Raw genomic sequence first — 21,042 nt, 5'->3', positions numbered from 1 at the left:
TAAAATAATGTAAAGTTTGATTTGTCTGTGACTTGATATAATAATTTTTTAACCCTCCAGTCACTAAAAAGTCAGAAATAGAATGAATAAATAACGGACCCAAATATATTATACACCGTAGCCTTGGCGTTGAAGTCTTACAAACAGCCCGTTTTGTTTGCACAAATCTTATCCACTGCCGGCGAATGTTTGATTCCTTCGGGAATCGGTGGGAGCGATTACCCGTTTTCCAGCCATTTCCGCAAAACATGATGACACACGTACGAGGCATGATGTACAAATATCCAAATAACTTTGTTCTACAATAATTCAAAATAAAAAAGGATAATATAGACAGTTGCAAGCTCAAAAAAAGTGAAAGAACGGCCCGCTCAACTGGACACTTCTTCAATGAGCGAGTGAGCATCGCTTTATTTTGGAGAACGTGACGTCACCATCCATATATGGCACGCGGCTGTTTTTTTCAACAGCCTCGAGAAATAACAACTTTCATTAATTTTCATCAATAATTAAATAATAAGTTAAATTTCATTAATTTTCCCAATAGTTAGACAACCACAATAGTTTGCATCGAACTATTTAATGCACATATAATGATATTGATAAATTTTCAGAACATGTTAGGTGACCCGCAACCTGCTCTTTAATATAGCACCCCTGGGTGGCCTGCTTTAATGTTGCACCCACAGGCCTTTTAAGTGCAGTTCAACAAAGTTGTCTAAATTACCCATAAGTTGATTTATTTTATTTTCTTGAATGCGCAATATATCCATGTTGTAGACGAGTTGTGCTGTTTTATAATTTGTGTCGTCTTTTCCAGGTTTGTTTGTCTAGTAATGAATGTGTGGCTGTGTGGTGTTGTCAAGGGCCATATTTTTATTTTCTCTACTACTTATAAATGGTTTGTCTATATGCGAGGAGTTCCAAAGTAAATTAATCATTGATAACGATTAGACTGGTTAACTTGCATTACAGAGAGTATGAGCTATTGGCGATGTATTTTCATGATGTAAAGGGTGTAACAAAATTCTGGAATCATAGGTTAATTGGTGTGTGTGTGTGTGTGTGTGTGTGTGTGTGTGTGTGTGTGTGTGTGTGTGTGTGTGTGTGTGTGTGTGTGTGTGTGTGTGTGTGTGTGTGTGTGTGTGTGTGTGTGTGTGTGTGTGTGTGTGTGAGACAAAATTCCACAATCAAAGGCCTTTATTCTAGCAAATGCTCAAATTGTAATCCATGGTGTGCTTTGCAGTTACAGTGCTATAGAAAGTCTACACCCCCTTTCAAATTTTGCACCTTTTGTTGCCTTATAGCCTGGAATTAAATTGCATTAAATCAGACTTTTTCCACCTTTTTTACCCACAACATCGTAACCCACAACTTCCAAATGAAAAACAAATTCTACAAATTTCAGAAAATTAATTAAAAATACAAAACTAGAAAATCATGGTTGGATATGTGTACACCACCACCCCCTTCACCCCCCCTCCCCTCACCCCCCATCCAAGTTCATATTCAGTGGAAGCACCTTTGACAGCAATTACAGCTGAGTCTGTTGGGATAGTTCTCCACCAACTTTGCACACCTTGATTGGGCAATATTGGGCAATTGGCAATATTTGCGCATTCTTCTGTACAAAACTGTTCAAGCTCAGTCAAGTTGCGTGAAGAGTGCTGATGGACAGCAATCTTCAAGTCATGCCATAGATTTTCGATTGGATTTAGGTCGGGGCTCAGCTCTGACTGTGCCACTCCAGGACTTTTTGTTTCTTAGCCACTCCAGCATTGTTTTCCCTGTGTGTTTCGGGTTGTTGCCATGCTGAAAGGTGAACTTCCGTCCCAATTTCAGCTTTCTTGCAGAGAGCAGCAGGTTTTTCTCTCGGATTTTTCTGTATTTTGTTCCATCAATTTTCCCTTCTCTCCTGAGAAATGTCCCAGTCCCTGCTGATGAAAAACATCCCCATAACATGATGCTGCCACAACCATGCTTCACAGTAGGGATGGTGTTCTTTGGTTGATGTGCTGTGTTGGGTTTGTGCCAAACGTAACGTTTTGCATTGAGGCAAAAAGTTCCATCTTGGTTTTGTCAGACCACAAAACTTTTTGACAAATGGCTTCAGAATCTCTGGAGTGTTTTTTTTGCACACCTCAAACGAAACTCAAGGTGGGATTTTTTGAGTAATGGCTTCCTTCTTGCCACCCGACCTTACAGGTCAGACTTGTGGAGTGCTTGGGATATTATTGTCACATGCACACAGTGACTAGTCTTTGCTATAAAGGCATGTAGCTCTTTCAAAATTGCCATTGGTCTCTTGGGGGCCTGTTTGATCAGTCTCCTCTTTGCTTGATCATCCAGTTTGGAGGGACGGCCTAATCTAGGCAGGGTCTTGGTGGTACCATACGCCTTCCACTTCTTAATGATTATCTCGATTGTGCTCCAAGAGATATTCAAGGCCTTTGAAATATTTTTATACCCACCCCCTGATCTGTGCCTTTCCATGACTTTATCCTGGAAGTCTTTTGGAAGCTCCTTGGTTCTCAGGGTTGAGTCTTTTCTGTGAAATGCACTACCTAGCAAGCAGGGGAAACATACAGGAACAGCTGATTTTATTCTGAAATGATCAGAATAACTATAATTTAACACAGGTGGAGGCCAACTAACTCAGTGCGTGTGATTTTGAAGATGACTGCTTACACCTGAGCCAATTTACAATTGCTATTATAAGGGGGGGGTGGACACTTATCCAACCAAGATATTCTAGTTTTGTATTTTTAATTAATTTTCTGAAATTTATAAAATTTGTTTGTCACTTGGAAGTTGTGGCTTTTGATGTGTAAATAAAGGTGGAAAAAGTCTGATTTAATGCAATTTCATTCCAGGCTATAAGGCAACAAAAGGTTAAATTTTTGAAAGGGTGTGCAGACTTTCTATAGGCACCGTATAAACTCAGTGTTTTGTAGTTTCAACAACTGCATGCAGTGTAGTGTATCCATACTGATTTTGTTACATTCCTCTCGAATATTTTCTTTCAATGCCTATGTTGTTCCTGGACAGTTTGCATACACAACAGAATTCAAAAAAAAAGACAGAAAAAAAAATTAACCGATGATTCCAGAATCTTGTTTCACCGTGTATATGAATGTGGAAATTTATTGGATGATTTATTAGCCTTGAACCTGCTGAAAGAACACGAAAAGCTATTGTAACGGTGCTGTGTTAATCAATGAGCGAGTCTTCAATGATTGTCAGATTCACTGCAATTTCTATAATCTGATGAGGCTCTACATGATTAAATGCTTTGTCTTGTTAAGATTATGTTTTTGAGTAATGATATCAGCAGCAAAAATTGAAAAAAAAAAGATATAAACAAACATCAAATGAGATAAACAATGAGCTGGCAGTAACATGGTGATACACATGTTTATATTAATTTTAAAAAAAAGTTTGCATTCTGCAAGATTTCATGTTAAGCATCATGTTTTCAATGCTGAAAAATGCTTTAGGAGTCAGAAACATTTTATATTCATTTACATGACAACATTGTGCAAAAATGGCTCTTACTTTTCCTGTAGCCCCACATAACAGTGGCATAACTTCATATGAAGCAGTTACCATTACCATCACACTCACCTTCAGCCCCATAATTCCCTGCCCCATCGGGCCTGGCAGTCCTAAAGGACCTGAAACACCTTGCACTCCCTAAGAAAAGATTTGAAATAAAACATATAAAATGATGACAAAAAAATGGTATTCTTTCTCTGATAAGATACTACTGTTATTAAATTGACAGAAATCAACAACCTGAGTTACTTTTCATGGAAAATCTTGAAAGATGAATGGTCATGCGATCTGGCATAAAGATGCAGAGTACTGTACGAGGGGCATTAAAAAAAAGTTCTCGGAACAGGATTTAATGATCTAGGAAATGCCGTCTTTTATTTTTCAATATATGTGTACGTGAGAGTATAATTCGTAATATTTTTTTTTCTTTACAGGGCAAAGTGCACCACTTAATGCAACGCTCTCATATTACACATGTGCCATGAAAGCCATCTGGGAAACAAATGGGAATCCACACATGGAGCCCGCCCAGTCTTGGAGAAAGACAACCCATGGACCTCCTGGTGGGATACTTGGGAGGGTGGGAACCGTCCGGGACACCGGGGTGCCTCTGCGATACTCGTATACATCTATTGTTTGAAGACTAAAGAAAACAATCGTGTTTTTTGGAGCCCTGTATTTCGTTTCAAGAACATTTTGAACACCACCCACATGTCCAAAAATGCCTTGTTAATACAAACATTGCAGTCAAATAAATGATCAAGTATTTCATAATGTGGGCATATGGTGGACATCAGGACACACATTAATCATGCAAACTAAATTTTCTCCAGTGTCTAAACTCTAAAGCTTGTGGTGCAGCCTGTGCCATACATAGAACATGGGCATTAGGAGACAGACTGTACATCTTTATATAACTTCCAAAAATATTCGGAAATAATTGAACCTTCGATCCCAGAATCATGAGTTGTGTGCTCAGATGGGAATAAAAATGTATGGGCTTTCACAATAGATATGCTTTCATTTTACAAAGGTTACTCGAAGGTTAATCACCTGCAGTAAAGTCTTCCAATTGTTCAATAAATGTTTAACTTCTTTAATATGCAGCACAAGGCTGCTGGGCTGCATCATTGACTGGGGGTGTGGCTGTGCCACTGATTCAATAGGCCCTGTAGGTAAGGACAGGAATATGGCCATGGTGCCCGCGATAGCTCACCTACTCTTCGTGAAGGACAGCATGGGATAATGTTTAACTGTGTTCAATTCTCGAAACATGGTACATTACAGTTGGGTATCTTACCATCATAAATCCACTACTTTTCAATTATTTTACAACAATTTCACACTTTTTTATGTAATTCGACACTCATTCATCAGTCTGCTAGTTCTTCGTCTTTGTTTGTATGCAGCACAAGGCTGTAGGGTAGCATCATCGGCTAAGGGCACAGGTGTGTTGCTGATGCAATGCCCTCTGCTGGTTAGGGCAGGAATTTGGAATCTGTTCATGGTGCCGGCGATAGCTTGCCAACTCTTCGCAAAGGACACTATGGTATCTTCAACATCCACCAATTAATGCTGGCAGACGGGACGCCCGTTTAACATCCATCCAAGGGATGGCACACACATTGAGGAATCAGTCAACTTGTGAAAAAGTTTAAGACCTGGAATTGACAACCAGGCCAAATAAGTTTTTGCATTGAGCATGTTTATGGCATCATAGCTTGATTAACCTTTGGTCCCATGGTCCCTGCAACTCCCGGTGGTCCCTGGAAACCTCTGGATCCTTGAGGCCCAGCATCACCCTGAAAATGCACAGGACCACAGATAATGTCTCTTTTTCATTTCAATATGGAGCTTCATACTTATGAAGAGGTTGGAAAAGTATCCCATTGCTGCAGGCCATTGGCTTAGTGAATAAAACATTGATGGTTAAGACAGGAAGAGCAATATGTTGATTACATGCACGTGAATGTGGTGGAATTTTTCACTCCCCATATTTCCCACACCCCTGAACTTCCTTTTGCTCTCCTACCATCCTCTCTTCCATTTTTTTTTTTAAACCAATTTTAATGTTCTCAATTTTGTCCCTCCACCATCCTCTGCCTATATAATAAATAGATGGCTTTGAAAGTTCTTGAAGATCATGTTTAATCATGAAGCTATTTATAACTTACCTTCTCTCCCTGTACACCTTTACCATGAAGCCCCTCAAGTCCCCTTTCTCCTGGCATTCCCATTTCACCCTGGAAGAAAAATCCCAAACATTCATAATCCCTCATTTTGTTGTTGATGGTCACCTGGGCAGTCACATAAATACACCATTACCTTCTGGCCAGTGGTGCCATCAGAACCTGGAATGCCAGGAAAACCTGCTGTGCCAGGATTTCCTGGATTACCCTGAAAAAAACAAAAAGTACAAACCATGAGTCCCACTGTCCTGATCTCAGCATGACTGCTGAGGTGAAGAAACTTTCACTTTTTTACCTTTTATCTTGAGCAGTAAAATACTATCTGTGTTTACAGATAGATTTTAATTATTCTCAAACCTTCACTGAAATAGGTCAGATAACTGCCAAGGAACTTAATAGGCATGCAGAATTTTATATTTTCTCTCTTTTAAAGAACACATGCATCAATCATATCCATACTGAAACGCAAAAGAAACTTACCACCTTTTAAACCTTCAAATATCAACAATAACACTGTGTGTAGTAAATGTGTGAACTTATTTGTGGACAATAGTGTGCTCAGTGTCAGACAAAACGGTCACGGATGGTCACTTGAACCTTCAATGGTCACTTCATAGCACAGCTGTTGAACAGCCGTTTTGACTGTCAGTGATTAGCCAAGGGGTACGGGATGATTTTAATGAGCTGCACGTGATGTCTTGATATTGGCTTTAAAAAGGCCAGTGCAAAATGGGCATTTCAATCAACATGCCACGATTGTCAAGAGATCAACGGCAGTGTGCCTTGGGCATACTGCAAGGCGGATTGAGCTACCATGAGGTGGCACGTTGCCTTGGCTGTTCACACCAGACGATATCGGCCCTGGTGGACAGAGACACCTTCCACAACTCTGCAGATGACAGACCTCGATCAGGGAGGCCAAGAGTCACCACTGCAAGGCAGGACAGGCAGATGGTCCTAAGTCAGATGGCTTCAGACATTGAGGACTGAGTGGGACATAATCCAGCAGCAATCCATCCAAAGACTGGTAGACAGTATGCGCCGACGATGTACTGCCTGTATCCAAAACAATGGTGGCACACGCTATTGAAAGGGGACTGACATTGCACCCTGTGCTGTTCTGTACTGTAGAACAAACTTATGAGATGGTGTATCTTGGTCAAAAACTTGACATGTCATCAATAAAATGCCAATGTTTCAATAAACAATTGTTGGTTTGTTTTATTTTGAACTGTTACAATTTTATTACATTTCAAACAAGTGGTAAGTTTCTTTTGTGTTTCAGTATATTTACTTAAGGTGGAATAATGATTCAATAAAATATCAAATGTACATGTAGATGGAATTACATGTAAATTTTGCAGTGGCAGAGTTCCCCAGTGTCCCGCCCCCTCTCTGCTTCCACAGCGTCCCGCCCCTCTCTGCTTCCACAGCGTCCCGCCCCTCTCTGCTTCCACAGCGTCCCGCCCCTCTCTGCTTCCACAGCGTCCCGCCCCTCTCTGCTTCCACAGCGTCCCGCCCCTCTCTGCTTCCACAGCGTCCCGCCCCTCTCTGCTTCCACAGCGTCCCGCCCCTCTCTGCTTCCACAGCGTCCCGCCCCTCTCTGCTTCCACAGCGTCCCGCCCCTCTCTGCTTCCACAGCGTCCCGCCCCCTCTCTGCTTCACCAGAGTCCCGCCCCCTCTCTGCTTCCCCAGAGTCCCGCCCCCTCCCTGCCTCCCCAGAGTCCCGCCCCCTCCCTGCCTCCCCAGCGTCCCACCCCCCTCTCTGCTTCCCCAGTGTCCCACCCCCTCTCTGCTTCCCCAGTATCCCACCCCCTCTCTGCTTCCCCAGAGTCCCACCCCCTCCCTGCCTCCCCAGCGTCCCACCCCCTCTCTGCTTCCCCAGTGTCCCACCCCCTCTCTGCTTTCCCAGTGTCCCACCCCTCTCTGCTTCCCCAGTGTCCCACCCCTCTCTGCTTCCCCAGTGTCACACCCCTCTCTGCTTCCTCAGTGTCCCACCCCTCTCTGCTTCCCCAGTGTCCCACCCCCTCTCTGCTTCCACAGAATCCCAAGCCCCTCTCTGCTTCCACAGCGTCCTTCCCCTCTCTGCTTCCACAGCGTCCCGCCCCTCTCTGCTTCCACAGCGTCCCGCCCCTCTCTGCTTCCACAGTGTCCCGCCCCTGTCTGCTTCCACAGCGTCCCGCCCCTCTCTGCTTCCACAGCGTCCCGCCCCTCTCTGCTACCACAGTGTCCCGCCCCTCTCTGCTTCCCCAGAGTCCCGCCCCCTCCCTGCCTCCCCAGCGTCCCACCCCTCTCTGCTTCCCCAGTGTCCCACCCCCTCTCTGCTTCCCCAGTGTCCCACCCCTCTCTGCTTCCCCAGAGTCCCACCCCTCTCTGCTTCCCCAGTGTCCCACCCCCTCTCTGCTTCCCCAGAGTCCCACCCCCTCTCTGCTTCCCCAGTGTCCCACCCCTCTCTGCTTCCCCAGTGTCCCACCCCTCTCTGCTTTCCCAGTGTCCCACCCCTCTCTGCTTCCCCAGTGTCCCACCCCTCTCTGCTTCCCCAGTGTCCCACTCCTCTCTGCTTCCCCAGTGTCACACCCCTCTCTGCTTCCTCAGTGTCCCACCCCTCTCTGCTTCCCCAGTGTCCCACCCCCTCTCTGCTTCCACAGAATCCCAAGCCCCTCTCTGCTTCCACAGCGTCGCGCCCCTCTCTGCTTCCACAGTATCCCACCCCTCTCTGCTTGTCCTGCCTCCTCGCTGCTTCCAGAATGTCCCGCCCCTCTATGCCTCCCTAGCATCTCACTCCAACTCTGCTTCCACAGTGTCCCGCCCCCTTCTCTGCTTCCACAGCGTCCCACCCCTCTCTGCTTCCACAGCGTCCCGCCCCCTCTCTGCTTCCCCAGAGTCCCGCCCCCTCCCTGCCTCCCCAGCGTCCCACCCCCTCTCTGCTTCCCCAGTGTCCCACCCCCTCTCTGCTTCCCCAGTGTCCCACCCCCTCTCTGCTTCCCCAGTGTCCCACCCCCTCTCTGCTTCCCCAGAGTCCCACCCCTCCCTGCCTCCCCAGCGTCCCACCCCTCTCTGCTTCCCCAGTGTCCCACCCCTCTCTGCTTCCCCAGAGTCCCACCCCCTCTCTGCTTCCCCAGTGTCCCACCCCTCTCTGCTTCCCCAGTGTCCCACCCCTCTCTGCTTTCCCAGTGTCCCACCCCCTCTCTGCTTCCCCATTGTCCCACCCCTCTCTGCTTCCCCAGTGTCCCACTCCTCTCTGCTTCCCCAGTGTCACACCCCTCTCTGCTTCCTCAGTGTCCCACCCCTCTCTGCTTCCCCAGTGTCCCACCCCCTCTCTGCTTCCACAGAATCCCAAGCCCCTCTCTGCCTCAACAGCGTCCCGCCCCTCTCTGCTTCCACAGTATCCCACCCCTCTCTGCTTAAACAGCGTCCTGCCTCCTCGCTGCTTCCAGAATGTCCCGCCCCTCTATGCCTCCCCAGCATCTCACTCCATCTCTGCTTCCACAGTGTCCCGCCCCCTTCTCTGCTTCCACAGCGTCCCGCCCCTCACTGCTTCCACAATGTCCTGCCCCCTCTCTGCTTCCACAGTGTCCCGCCCCCTCTTTGCTTCCACAGCGTCCCGCCCCCTCCCTCTGCTTCCACAGTGTCCCGCCCCTCTCTGCTTCCACAGTGTTCCGCCCCTCTCTGCTTCCACAGTGTCCCGCCCCCTCTCTGCTTCCACAGTGGCCCGCCCCTCTCTGTTTCCACAGCGTCCCGCCCCTCTCTGCTTCCACAGTGTTCCGCCCCCCTCTCTGCTTCCACAGTGTCCCGCCCTTCTTTGCTTCCACAGCGTCCCGCCTCCTCCCTCTGCTTCCACAGTGTCCCGCCCCCTCTCTGCTTCCACAGTGTCCCGCCCCTCTCTGTTTCCACAGCGTCCCGCCCCCTCTTTGCTTCCACAGCGTCAGGCCCCCTCCCTCTGCTTCCACAGCGTCCTGCCCCTCCCTGCTTCCACAACGTCCTGCCCCCTCTCTGCTTCCACAGCGTCCCGCCCCTCCCTGCTTCCACAGCGTCCCGCCCCTCCCTGCTTCCATAGCGTCCTGCCCCTCCCTGCTTCCACAGCGTCCCGCCCTCCCTGCTTCCACAGCGTCCCGCCCCTCCCTGCTTCCACAGCGTCCCGCCCCTCCCTGCTTCCACAGCGTCCCGCCCTCCCTGCTTCCACAGCGTCCCGCCCTCCCTGCTTCCACAGCGTCCTGCCCCTCCCTGCTTCCACAGCGTCCCGCCCCTCCCTGCTTCCACAGCGTCCCGCCCCTCCCTGCTTCCACAGCGTCCCGCCCTCCCTGCTTCCACAGCGTCCTGCCCCTCCCTGCTTCCACAGCGTCCTGCCCCTCCCTCTGCTTCCACAACGTCCTGCCCCCTCCCTGCTTCCACAGTGTCCCGCCTCCTTCCGACTTTACCAGTGTTCTGCCCTATTCCTGGTTCCTCAGGGTCCTGCACCCTTCCTGCTTCCATAGCGTTTTGCCCTGTTTTTGCTTCCCCAGCAGACTGCCCCCTATCTGTTTCCCTAACGTCTCTGTCTCCTTCCTCAAAGACCTGGTGGCACATTGTCAAGTCTGTCTCTGGTGTACGCTCCCTCTGCATCCCTTCCCTCATTTGGAATAGCATTCCAGCTGATTGCTCCTGAGAAGGCCAAATGCCTCCATTCTGTGTTTGCTTCCATATCTTGAGTACCGAACATCTCACGTCTGACACCTCCCTGGCAGCTACCCTACTCCCCCTGAACCAACTGCTCCCATATAATATCTTTCCCACTTTAGGACAAAGGCTTGAAGACAGCTGTTCACCGCTATTGATCTCTTCTACCCCCAAATGACCCCATTCCCAAGCACCCCCTTTTTCCCAGGATATTGTGATTTTTTTTCCCCTCTCCCTCACCTCTGTTTGGTAGTTGTTGGTTAGTTTTCTCCTTTCCTGTGTCATCCCCACTTTCCCCCTTCCTCTGCTTGCTGTGTTTCATTCGGCTCGTGTGCAGATTGCTCACCTCCATGTGTCCTTCTGTCCCTCTCCTCACCTTGATCTCACGCTCACTCTCACGTCCACTTTGCTGTTGGCGTTTCCTCCTTTTCCATTTTGTTCCCTTCCATTCTGCTCTTGATCCTCCATGACCCTCGATCTTATATACAAAATACTTAACATTTTAAAAGACTTATAAATACTTTTATCCCAAAAGGGAGGGACTCCATAAGTGAGCCAATAGACCAAAAGTTTCATCGTAGAATGAAGAACTGGCAATGCTTGTGAAAGCTCTAATGTCGATCCTCATTGGAGGACGTGGAGAAGAACCGATGGAATCAACAGAACGTTGATTAAGGTACGCTGACGACCATGCGAAGCAAGGAGAAGCTGTGGTTTCAGCTGTTAATCCATCAGGAGTAAAAAGAAGGAACTTTTGCTCTAATGAAGGGTTAACATCCGAAACTATGTCTGGTGTTGGCTTAATGGTTCGGGTGGTGAGCTTGGGATCCTTAGATCCTGAGTTCAAATCCCACTCGGCTGTTGAATTAACACCAGGTGGGGTTGACTCTGCCTGTCATCCTTCTGAGGTTGGCGAAATGAGTGCCAGCTTGCTGGTATACCGTGTCGGAGTGGCGACCCATCTAGGATTGTGCCCAATAGCCAAGGAGACTGCTTAGGCAGCACCAACGCTCTGCACAGTGTGGTCCCTATGGATGGATGGATGGGTCTGAAACGTCAGCTCTCCTTACTTCCCACAGTGGTTGGCACACCCCAATCAATGATCTGTTAATTCCATCCATTTTCGGAAAACTTTTACAGAGTCTGGCTGAAGGAATTGCTTTGATTTAAATTTTGAACTGTTTGGGTAGTTTATCGCTTACTTCAATCACATCTACATGCTTAACATGCTTTCCACAGCCAGGAGATAACTTGAGTAACAATTGGGTGCATGGGGGGGTGGGGGGAGTGAACTGAACACTGAAGAAATGGAAATTGCTTGGATATTTAATCCATCCCATCCATTGGGACCATACTCTGTGCAGAGCATTTGTGCTGCCTAAGCAGTCTCCTTGGTCATTGGGCACAATCCTGGACAGGTCGCCATTCCAACGTATGATATCAGCAAGCTGGCACTCATTTTGCCAACCTTAGAGGGATGACAGACAGTCAACCCCACCTGGTATTAATTCAACAGCCGAGTGGGATTTGAACTCAGGATACTAGGATCCCAAACTGACCACCTAACCATGAAGCCCAAACCAGGCATATATATTGTAACGTATGTTGATTTCCCGCCCCTCTCTGCTTTGTAGTTGGTTGTGCTCAGTGGTTGTAGTTGGTTGTGCTCCGTGATCGCGAATAAACGTCACTTCCGGTCTGGCCCAACATGGAGTCCTGAGTATCTTACATGGTGTCAGAAGAATCTGCAAATATCTCCGTACATCCACGCCATGTGACGCTGGTATTTGAAACGTATATAAACTATGGCATCCGGGAACTTTGAACACCCAACTATTGACTGGGATTCGACTTCGCTGTATCAGGAATTTGTCCGATTCCGAAACCACGTTGGATTCGTTTTTGACGGTCCATTGGCTGGGCTGCCTGACAAACACAAGGCAGGGTGGCTTGGATCTTGGATCGGTGAACAAGGATGAGAGATATACAAGACCTTTGAGTGGATTGAAGGTGAGAAGAATGACCCCAACATAGTTTTGGACAAATTCGAATTGTATATCCGTCCGAGGAAAAACAAGCGCATCGCGAGACATCGACTGGTCAGGAGGAAACAAAGCCCCAGGGAATCGTTTGACAACTTTGTCAAGGACTTGCGGCTCATTTTCATGGACTGTGAATATGTGCAGCCTGAGGATGTGCTCGTGGATGCCATCATACGAGGGGTTTATGAGGAGAAAGTTCAGGAACGCCCACTAGACAGAGGTGAACAACTTACGCTGGCCAAAGCTCTTGAAGTGGGTCAGCAGTTTGAACTTTCAAGGACTCAGATTCACATTGTCCGTGATGACGATATGAGTGTGGCCGCTGTACGTTACAAACGAGCGAGGCCAAAACCACAATCTAACCCAGGACCATTACAGGCATCACGCAGGAGACCGACCCCGAATATACAGCAGCGCAAGGACAGTTGCTATCGCTGTGGTAAGGATCCTGACCATTCATGGAATCGTGGTGTATGTCCAGCAATTGGATCCACCTGCTCTTACTGCAAGAGGCCAAACCATTGGCTTGCAGTTTGCCGTCGACGCGCTAGCGTGCACTCGGTGGAAACTCAGTCGGACGGTGCTCCTGCTGATACAACCGAGTTTGCAGATGAAACTAATGGAAACATTCTGCGGATCAGCGCATTGCAGACAACGCTTTCATTACCTTGTGACAAATGGAGACAGGCTCTCTTGGTATCAGGAAAGCAAGTGACCTTCAGGATTGATACCAGAGCTCGATGCAACACAATGACACTATCTGATTACCAGCGTCTTGATCACACTGGTGAACTCCGTCAATCGACCAAGGTATTGTGCACTTACTCAAATCACAAGTTAAAACCCGTCGCAGCCGTGGATCTTCCTGTTCGGTATCGTGGCAAGTTAGTCACCGCAACATTTGAAGTGGTTGCTCTCCAACAGGAAAACATAATTTCTGGTAATATTGCAGAAGCTCTGGGCCTGATCATCAGACTTCATTCCGTTGCAACGGAAGTGGATACCTGTGGTGTTCTTACTGAACTGAAGGAATATCCAGATCTCGTGCGAACCACAGGAATTCTGCCAGGCATGTATACAATTAAATTGCAATCTGGTGCAAAGGGAGTTGTACATGCTTCTCGGCGACAAACCGCTTCCCTCTTGCCGCGTATTAAAACCCGACTGGGGGAGATGGAATTGGACGGATACATTGCCAAAGTGAACAAACCTACGGAATGGGTCAGTTCAATGGTGGTATCTCTCAGAAACGATAAACTGAGAATTTGTCTGGATGCATCCCATCTGAACGAGGTCATCAAGAGGGAGCACCATCCCATGCGTACTGTTGAGGAAGTCGTTGCAAATATACCTCACGCCAAGGTGTTCTCAGTGCTCAACGCAAAGTCAGGATTCCTACAAATCAAACTCGATGAGGAATCATACTATCTGACATGTTTCAATACACCTTTCGGTAGGTATAGGTGGCTTCGTCTTCCCTTTGGACTGAAATGTGCACCCGAAATTTTTCAGAGGATTATGGACCAAATGAATGAAGGCATAGATGGAGCAGTTGCGATCATGGATGACATTCTCATCGCCGGTCCAAATGTGGAAGTACATGATCGAATTCTGAAACAAGTCATTGATCGGGCAACAAACTACAATCATAAGTTGAACCTGCAGAAATGTAAAATCCGCCAGTCGTCAGTACAGTATGTAGGACATATACTGTCTGAGGATGGACTATCTCCTGATCCTGTAAAAGTTGAGGCAGTTCGCAGTATGCCGGCTCCAACCGATAAGGAATCAGTGAGGCGCTTCGTCGGATTCATCACGTATTTGTCAAAATTCATCCCTCGGTTGATTGAAGAGTTAGCTCCACTCCGAGAACTGCTGAAATCTGAGGTTGTTAATCAATGGCAACCGGCTCAAGCCAGAGCATTTGAGAGACTGAAGGAACTTTGCTGTTATCTGCCTGTTCTTGCGTACTTCGATGTCAACAAGCCAGTCGAGATTCACTGTGATGCTAGCCGAAGTGGACTTGGTGCAGTTCTTGTCCAGGAGGACCGCCCCATTGCATTCAGCTCCAGGGCTCTCACGGAGACTGAGACACGGTACGCACAAATAGAGAAGGAGATGCTTTCCATAGTCCATGCCTGCAAAAAGTTTCATTGTTATGTCTTTGGGAAACAGTCACCATCTACAATGACCACAAACCTCTGGAAATAATTGCCAAAAAGCCTTTGCTGTCTGCTCCAATGAGACTACAGAGCATGCTACTAAGATTGCAATGGTATGACCTCAATATTCGGTACAGAAAAGGGGAAGATATGCAGCTTCTGGACACACTTTCTCGAGCCTACCTGCCAGATACTGGTTCGGAAATTAACAACTTAGAGCACATTTCAATGTTGGACTTTTTATCTGTCTCTGACGAGAAGTATGCTGATCTTCAAAGAGCAACTGAGTTAGAACTCAGTCAATTACAGTCAATGATTCTTGATGGATGGCCAGATGGCAGACAAGGTGTATCATTCGATCTTCGACCATACTAAGATTCCCGGAGTGAACTTTCCATTATGGATGGCATCCTATACAAAGGCATGCGAATCGTTGTACCACCTACTCTGAGACCACGCATGCTAAACCTGATTCACGAATCGCATTTCGGAATAGTCAAGTGCAAACAACGAGCTCGGGAAGTTCTATACTGGCCCTCCATGAATGCGGACATTGAGAAAACTGTTCAGAACTGCTCCAAGTGTGCAAGCTATCAAAACTGCTTGCCTGCTGAGCCCCTGAAACCGACTCCTACACCGGATCTACCTTGGAGTGAAATTGGTACAGACCTGTTCCAATTTGATGGTAAGACGTACCTGATAACGGTTGACAATTATTCCAAATTCATCAAAGTGGACGAAGTGAAGGATTTACGCTGCAGTACAACGCTTGAGCGACTGAAAGCACAGTTCAGTCGCCACGGTCTGCCAGAGACTCTACGGCATGATAATAGGACAATGTACAACTCACAACTTTTGAAAAGTTTTGCAAAGATCACGGTATCTGTGTTAGAACATCTAGTCCCAGGTATCCACGTTCAAATGGAGAAGATGAAAGGGCTGTACAAACCATCAAACGACTCTGGAGAAAATGTTCGGACAAGCACCTGGCCTTGCTGGATTATCGCACAACGCCATTGGAGGGCATCCACCTTTCACCTGCTCAACTACTGATGGGAAGACGTCCGAGGAATACCCTGCCCACTGCCCGTAGTCTTCTAGTACCTATGGCTTATGACCGTGTTGCTGTGAAAAGACACTTCGACCTGGAGAAAGCAAAACAGAGGTTCTACAATGATCGTCACACACACAAAGATCTTCCACCATTACATCCAAATGACGAAGTTAGAATGGAACCTACTCCGGGTTCCAAACGGTGGATACCAGCTGTGATTGTGAAGCAGCACTCGGAGCCACGTTCGTATGTGGTTCGGTCCTGAGACACGGATGATACTTATCGCCGTAATCGTCGACATTTACGTAAGAGCACCAGTGTAGACAACGAGGGTGCGAACCTCTATCAGCCTTTCATTGAAGGTGATAATGCTACCTGTGAGGTCAGTGATGGCCCAAGCGGTTTGTCAAACCTGAAGCCTCCAGATACCGACACTGCGCGTTCTGTCGAGCTGCCTGAGCCACACAGGGCAGTCACCCCGCCGAGGCCTACACTCTCCCCTTGTGTAACTCGTACTAGAAGCGGTCGTATCAGTCGTCGACCAGATAAACTTGATTTGTGATGAATTGTAACTTTGCCTTTACCAAGTTTGGATCTTTGTCAGCACTGAGTTGGTTAACGGTTGATTTGTAGATGGATATAAGAGTTGAATTGGTCTTGACTCGGTTGGCTCGTAAGTTATCAAGTATATATTCATCTTGCTGAATCGCTTTGCGATCCACACTAACTTGTATAACTTTGGTCACTGCTTTTGCCACCCTGAAGGGGGAGATGTAACGTATGTTGATTTCCGGTTGTGGTTGGTTGTGCTCCGTGATCGCGAATAAACGTCACTTCCGGTCTGGCCCAACATGGAGTCCTGAGTATCTTACATATATAATGCACCATACCTATTTCCCAGCACTTGCTATTATAACTAGAATGGCCACTCAGTGGAGTGCATACCTCAGCCAGGCTGAACAGTTTACATTTTGTATCCCACTGATAGGCCAGATCTGCATCCGGACCTGAACCAAAATCGAATCACTTTGTTCTTGTCACCTTCCAAACTCATTCACCAAGTTTTGTCAAAAATCGTCCACAACTTTTTGAAATATCATGCTATATTATTGTTTTTGGTTCCATCTCTCAATGGGGAAGAATCACTTTTTAAAAAAAAATAAAAATTTAAATCTCGTATCCAGATCCGGATTCAGATCTTCACCAAAATCAAACGAATTTGTCCTCGTCACACACCCAACCTGTCCACCAGGTTTCACCTGAATCCGTGCATAATGTTTTGAGATATCATGCTCACAGATGGACAAACAGACAGGGATGAAAACATAACTTCCATCCATCTCAGACAGGGATGAAAACATAAGAGACAGGGATGAAAACATAACATCACCTGTGGTGACCTTCAGTTGCGGAAGTAATAAAAAAAATGTGACTGTGGATTCAACATACCTTTGGGCCTGCGTATCCATGTCCACTTGGTCCTGCCTGTCCTATCTTCCCTGGTGGTCCTGGGTCACCCTGGAATATTGCAAGAGTTCAGAGTGCAGCCAAGTGGCAAGGAAACATACGCACAGCTAAAGGACCTTTTGCCCATCATAACTGTGACATAACAGCATCCAAGCATCCAAATTGTGCTTTAACTACATCCAAGTATGTCCAGTTATTTTGGGCAGTGCTAATTGTACAACTCACCAAAGGCAGAAGGGTAATGGGGCACGGTGATCTTTTTTCCAAAAGGTTAAAGACGCAATGGGTTGTTAAACATTCACAATCAAAGTGCAAACAGGATGAACACATTTAAATCCCATCCCAAGGATAGTGAGCTCTATCAGATATGGTACATTAGCAAGGTTCAGATAAAATATTTTTCACTGGTTCTGGATTAAACCACTATTTCAGATAATAATAATAGTTGTGCTCACAATAGCTTTAATCTTTCAAATATAATTCAGAAAGCCCTTCAGAAACCTGGGGTGGACAAAGCACGGAAAGAGCAGAGGGTGCAAGACCAGAAAAGGAGGTGGTAGAAGATAGAGAGACCACCGACCTATCTGCGATGGGAAAGTGATAGACCTATGGACTCCATTTCATCATGGGAGATTCCAATAATCTTGAAGGGCTGGGTTTCCATGGCATCAAGTGAGCAAGATATGAGGTTGGGGGAGCCAGCTCAGAGGGGAGAGCAGAACTCCATCAAGTTGCAGATGAAGGCCTTGCAGGTGGCTAGGAGTTCAGGTGTGCCAAGGAAGGACTTTGTACGACGGGGGATGCCCAGCCGGCAGCTGGCTTTGGAGGTCAACTTCGAAACGTGGTTTGCCCCCAAAAAGAGATCATGGCTGATCGTGAGACCCTGGAGTTTGAATGACTGAACATCCTCAAGAGGATTATTGAGAAAGTCAATAGCAGGGTTTTCCAGACAGTCCTTTTGCAGAGAGATAGTGAGTGTGATATTTGTCAAGATTAAAAGGCATATTCCAAGTGTTTGACCATCTTGCGATTTTTTTTCAAGGTCTGAAGAGAGGGAAGAGGCTGCAGCCTGCCTGTCTGAAGGATGAGGGATGTCACGGCAGAGGGTGGAGTCATCAGCAAATAGGTAAAAAGGATTTTCCAACGTCAGAGAGATAAATGTTAGCGAATGCCTATTGAACTGTGATTATATTCTGATTTTAGCCCACTAGGTGCATCATTTACTGAGGAGGTGTCGTGCCACTGATGCCGTGCCCCTGCAGAATTCAGGCAGGAACTTGTACTTTGTTCAGGATGCTGGCAATAGCTCATCTACTCTACACGATGGACACCATGAGATCTTTAACATCGACCAACTAATGCTGTCAGATGGGACACCCAGTTCATCGTTCATCCAAGGAACGAAGCACACATTAATTAATCACCTTACTTGTAAATTAAACACCGTGGTGGCAGTTTATAGCTGGTTCAAGAATCGAACCAAAGCTCAACAGCTCAGAGGCGAGTGTACATATCTCTAGGTTATCCTGCCAGCCCAACTAGATAGCAAAACAGCTGAGAACTTGCTATAAGCTCAGCAATCTATCGTAGATTTTCTCTCCAATAGTGTCGAGAACATGATTACAGTTTCTGGCACAATAAGCTGACATAAATTTGCACAGTGATCAACCAGTTTGAGCATATTATACTGATTGGTTGTTTTATAAATAATGATGATTGAACAAGTCAAACTGAAAATTACGACTTGGAAGGACCTTCACCGTTCTTTAGAATGGTTTCATCTCATGAGCATTCGCGAACACACCAGATTGTACTCACAGGTGTGACGACGGTTTGATATTTGGTGGCCAACCTATGTTGATATTTGGTTAATTCTGGCCTAACATTGCCAACCATCACCAATTAGTTGAACTTGAGCCAATCACAAGAATTGAAAACTGAAGTGACGTGTGAAGTCCAATCAATGCACCCAGAGTTTCCATTAGCTTCCCACTACAGCAGTGATAATGTGCTTCGCAACTTCTCATCTCAGGAAATTATTTCAATGTCTAAGCACTCCTTCAGGAAAACCCAAACTTGTCCACCATCATGCTCTTGGAAACTACCTTGGGACCAGGTGAACCTTCTCCAGTGGCTCCTCTTGGTCCAACAAGTCCTCGAAGACCTTGTCCACCCTGTTAGGAATAGCAAATGAAACAAACTCAGGTCCATAAGCAAATTGCTCATGTAATGGGTTTTATAGCATTGCATTGGTGGGCTTTTGCATTTGAACATGTGTTGGTCAAATGCTATCCGCCTCATAAAGAACCATTTCTGGTCTTTAAGCACTTTGGTGAGCAACTTAGCAGAGCCATGCGGCTCTCATGATAAACCGCTCCGGTGAAGTATGAATTAATCATGAGCCAATGGTTAATTTAAAGGATGTCGAATGGATGAAAGAAACGATTTGGTATTCTCCTTTACACAATCTATCGAATGCATGATGCAACTGCCTGTGCAATGAAACCCTAATTGATCCGTAAAAGTTATACCTTATTGCCAGCCACCCCAAGGCCTGGGGGTCCAATAGGCCCAGGACGTCCAGGAAGACCTAATTCACCCTGCATTTCCAAAATAAAAAATAAAAAACACAACAAAACAAACAAATCGAAGCATCTTCTACTCTGCAAGTTGGAGATTTTTTTTTTTAACTTTCAGTGTTCTTTGAGGCAATCTACATATTACATGATTACATTTCAATTTTATTCACACCGCTCACCATCTCTCCTTCCCTTGCTTGTCCCATTGTACCTGCTCACAGCCCTCTTCCCTTTATGTCCCCCACCTCTCCGACAAGGTCGGAGACGGAGGACATTAAAATGAGCTCCGACCGACCGATCGATCATCCGTCCATGATGTACTTTTGCGTACGCGATATTTCAAAAAACGTTGAACATTTAGCTTTCATATTGCAGATATCTATGCCTCATGACATTATCTCAACCTCAATAGATCACGGCTGTGATTGGCTGAAATCTGTTACCATGGCAACCATCTCGGTAACTTGGCTTGTGTACGTAATGTTTCAAAAACCCTTCAAGATTTAACTTTCATATTACACAGATCTATTCCTCATACCAACCAAAAGGTGGGGGACCTCGATTCGTGCCCTGAGGAGTTCACAACAGATTTTTTTTTCTGGAGTTGAGAAATTACCCCTAAATTTCTTTGCCTTATTCACACCGCTCACCACCTATTGGGTATCACCAACATAGTGTGTTGCTTCTGCAACTCAGCCATGGAATTCATTTGTACAGGGTATATGACCCGATGCGCTCTTTTTCAAACGGTACCATGGGGGTGCCTAAAGACCCCAGGTAAATGCAAGTCCATTGGACAGATGTCTTACTACACCCTCTGCAGGAAGTCATGATTTTTGGTGCAACACCCTTCCTGCAAATAACCTGGATGAAGGTTTACGGTCAGGCTGGGAATCGAACACAGACTAAACAGCTCAAAAGCAAGTGCTGTATGCTACCTCTGATCATTAACATGGAAATCAAATTGGCGCATATGGTCGCCGTCGTCGTCTTGACCCATATGCCATTACAGTTACACGAAATGTGAATGAATTTATAGCTTTTAAATGTTGCTATGTGCTTGGCCAGACAGCAATGTGTAATTGAATCACATTGATGTAATTACACATGCTGTTAATCAAATTAAAAGTCTCAACTGATTGTTCGTGTCAAATATGTTTGGTTGCGAAGCAAAATGGGTAATCTTGACCTGTTTGTTTTGACGAAGCGATCTGCAGTCGGTTTTGATGATTCTGATGCATTTCCTATATCCTCCGGTAGATGGAAACACACTACTGGATTAGAAATATAATTCAGTAAAAAGAAGAATCAACAAGCTCAAATGAGCTAAGATCCCCG

The 21,042-nt window shown here is 46.4% G+C and overlaps 1 protein-coding gene and 1 long non-coding RNA gene across 3 annotated transcripts in view; one reads left to right on the top strand and one right to left on the bottom strand.

Annotated features, from left to right (window-relative positions):
* LOC147021877 (uncharacterized) overlaps positions 1 to 6,952 on the top strand; it is an 87,879-nt gene extending 80,927 nt beyond the window's left edge. The window contains exon 2 of the long non-coding RNA XR_015060981.1: positions 3,990 to 6,952. This is a non-coding gene — a long non-coding RNA (uncharacterized LOC147021877). The remainder of the gene's footprint in view (positions 1 to 3,989) is intronic.
* COL28A1 (collagen type XXVIII alpha 1 chain) overlaps positions 1 to 21,042 on the bottom strand; it is a 233,479-nt gene that overhangs the window by 64,500 nt on the left and 147,937 nt on the right. For both annotated transcript variants that reach the window (XM_085892289.1, XM_085892290.1), the window contains exons 17-23: positions 19,657 to 19,725; positions 19,231 to 19,299; positions 17,108 to 17,176; positions 5,881 to 5,952; positions 5,730 to 5,798; positions 5,286 to 5,357; positions 3,625 to 3,693 (exon numbers count right to left, since the gene is read on the bottom strand). In XM_085892289.1, the coding sequence (XP_085748415.1) occupies positions 3,625 to 3,693; positions 5,286 to 5,357; positions 5,730 to 5,798; positions 5,881 to 5,952; positions 17,108 to 17,176; positions 19,231 to 19,299; positions 19,657 to 19,725 (489 nt within the window). The remainder of the gene's footprint in view (positions 1 to 3,624; positions 3,694 to 5,285; positions 5,358 to 5,729; positions 5,799 to 5,880; positions 5,953 to 17,107; positions 17,177 to 19,230; positions 19,300 to 19,656; positions 19,726 to 21,042) is intronic.

This window comes from Eptatretus burgeri, chromosome 8, assembly GCF_056783735.1.
Source record: "Eptatretus burgeri isolate ZD-2024b chromosome 8, Ebu_testis_v1, whole genome shotgun sequence".
In the NCBI taxonomy this organism is placed as follows: Eukaryota; Metazoa; Chordata; class Myxini; order Myxiniformes; family Myxinidae; genus Eptatretus; species Eptatretus burgeri.
This window is presented reverse-complemented; position numbering and strand designations above follow the sequence as displayed.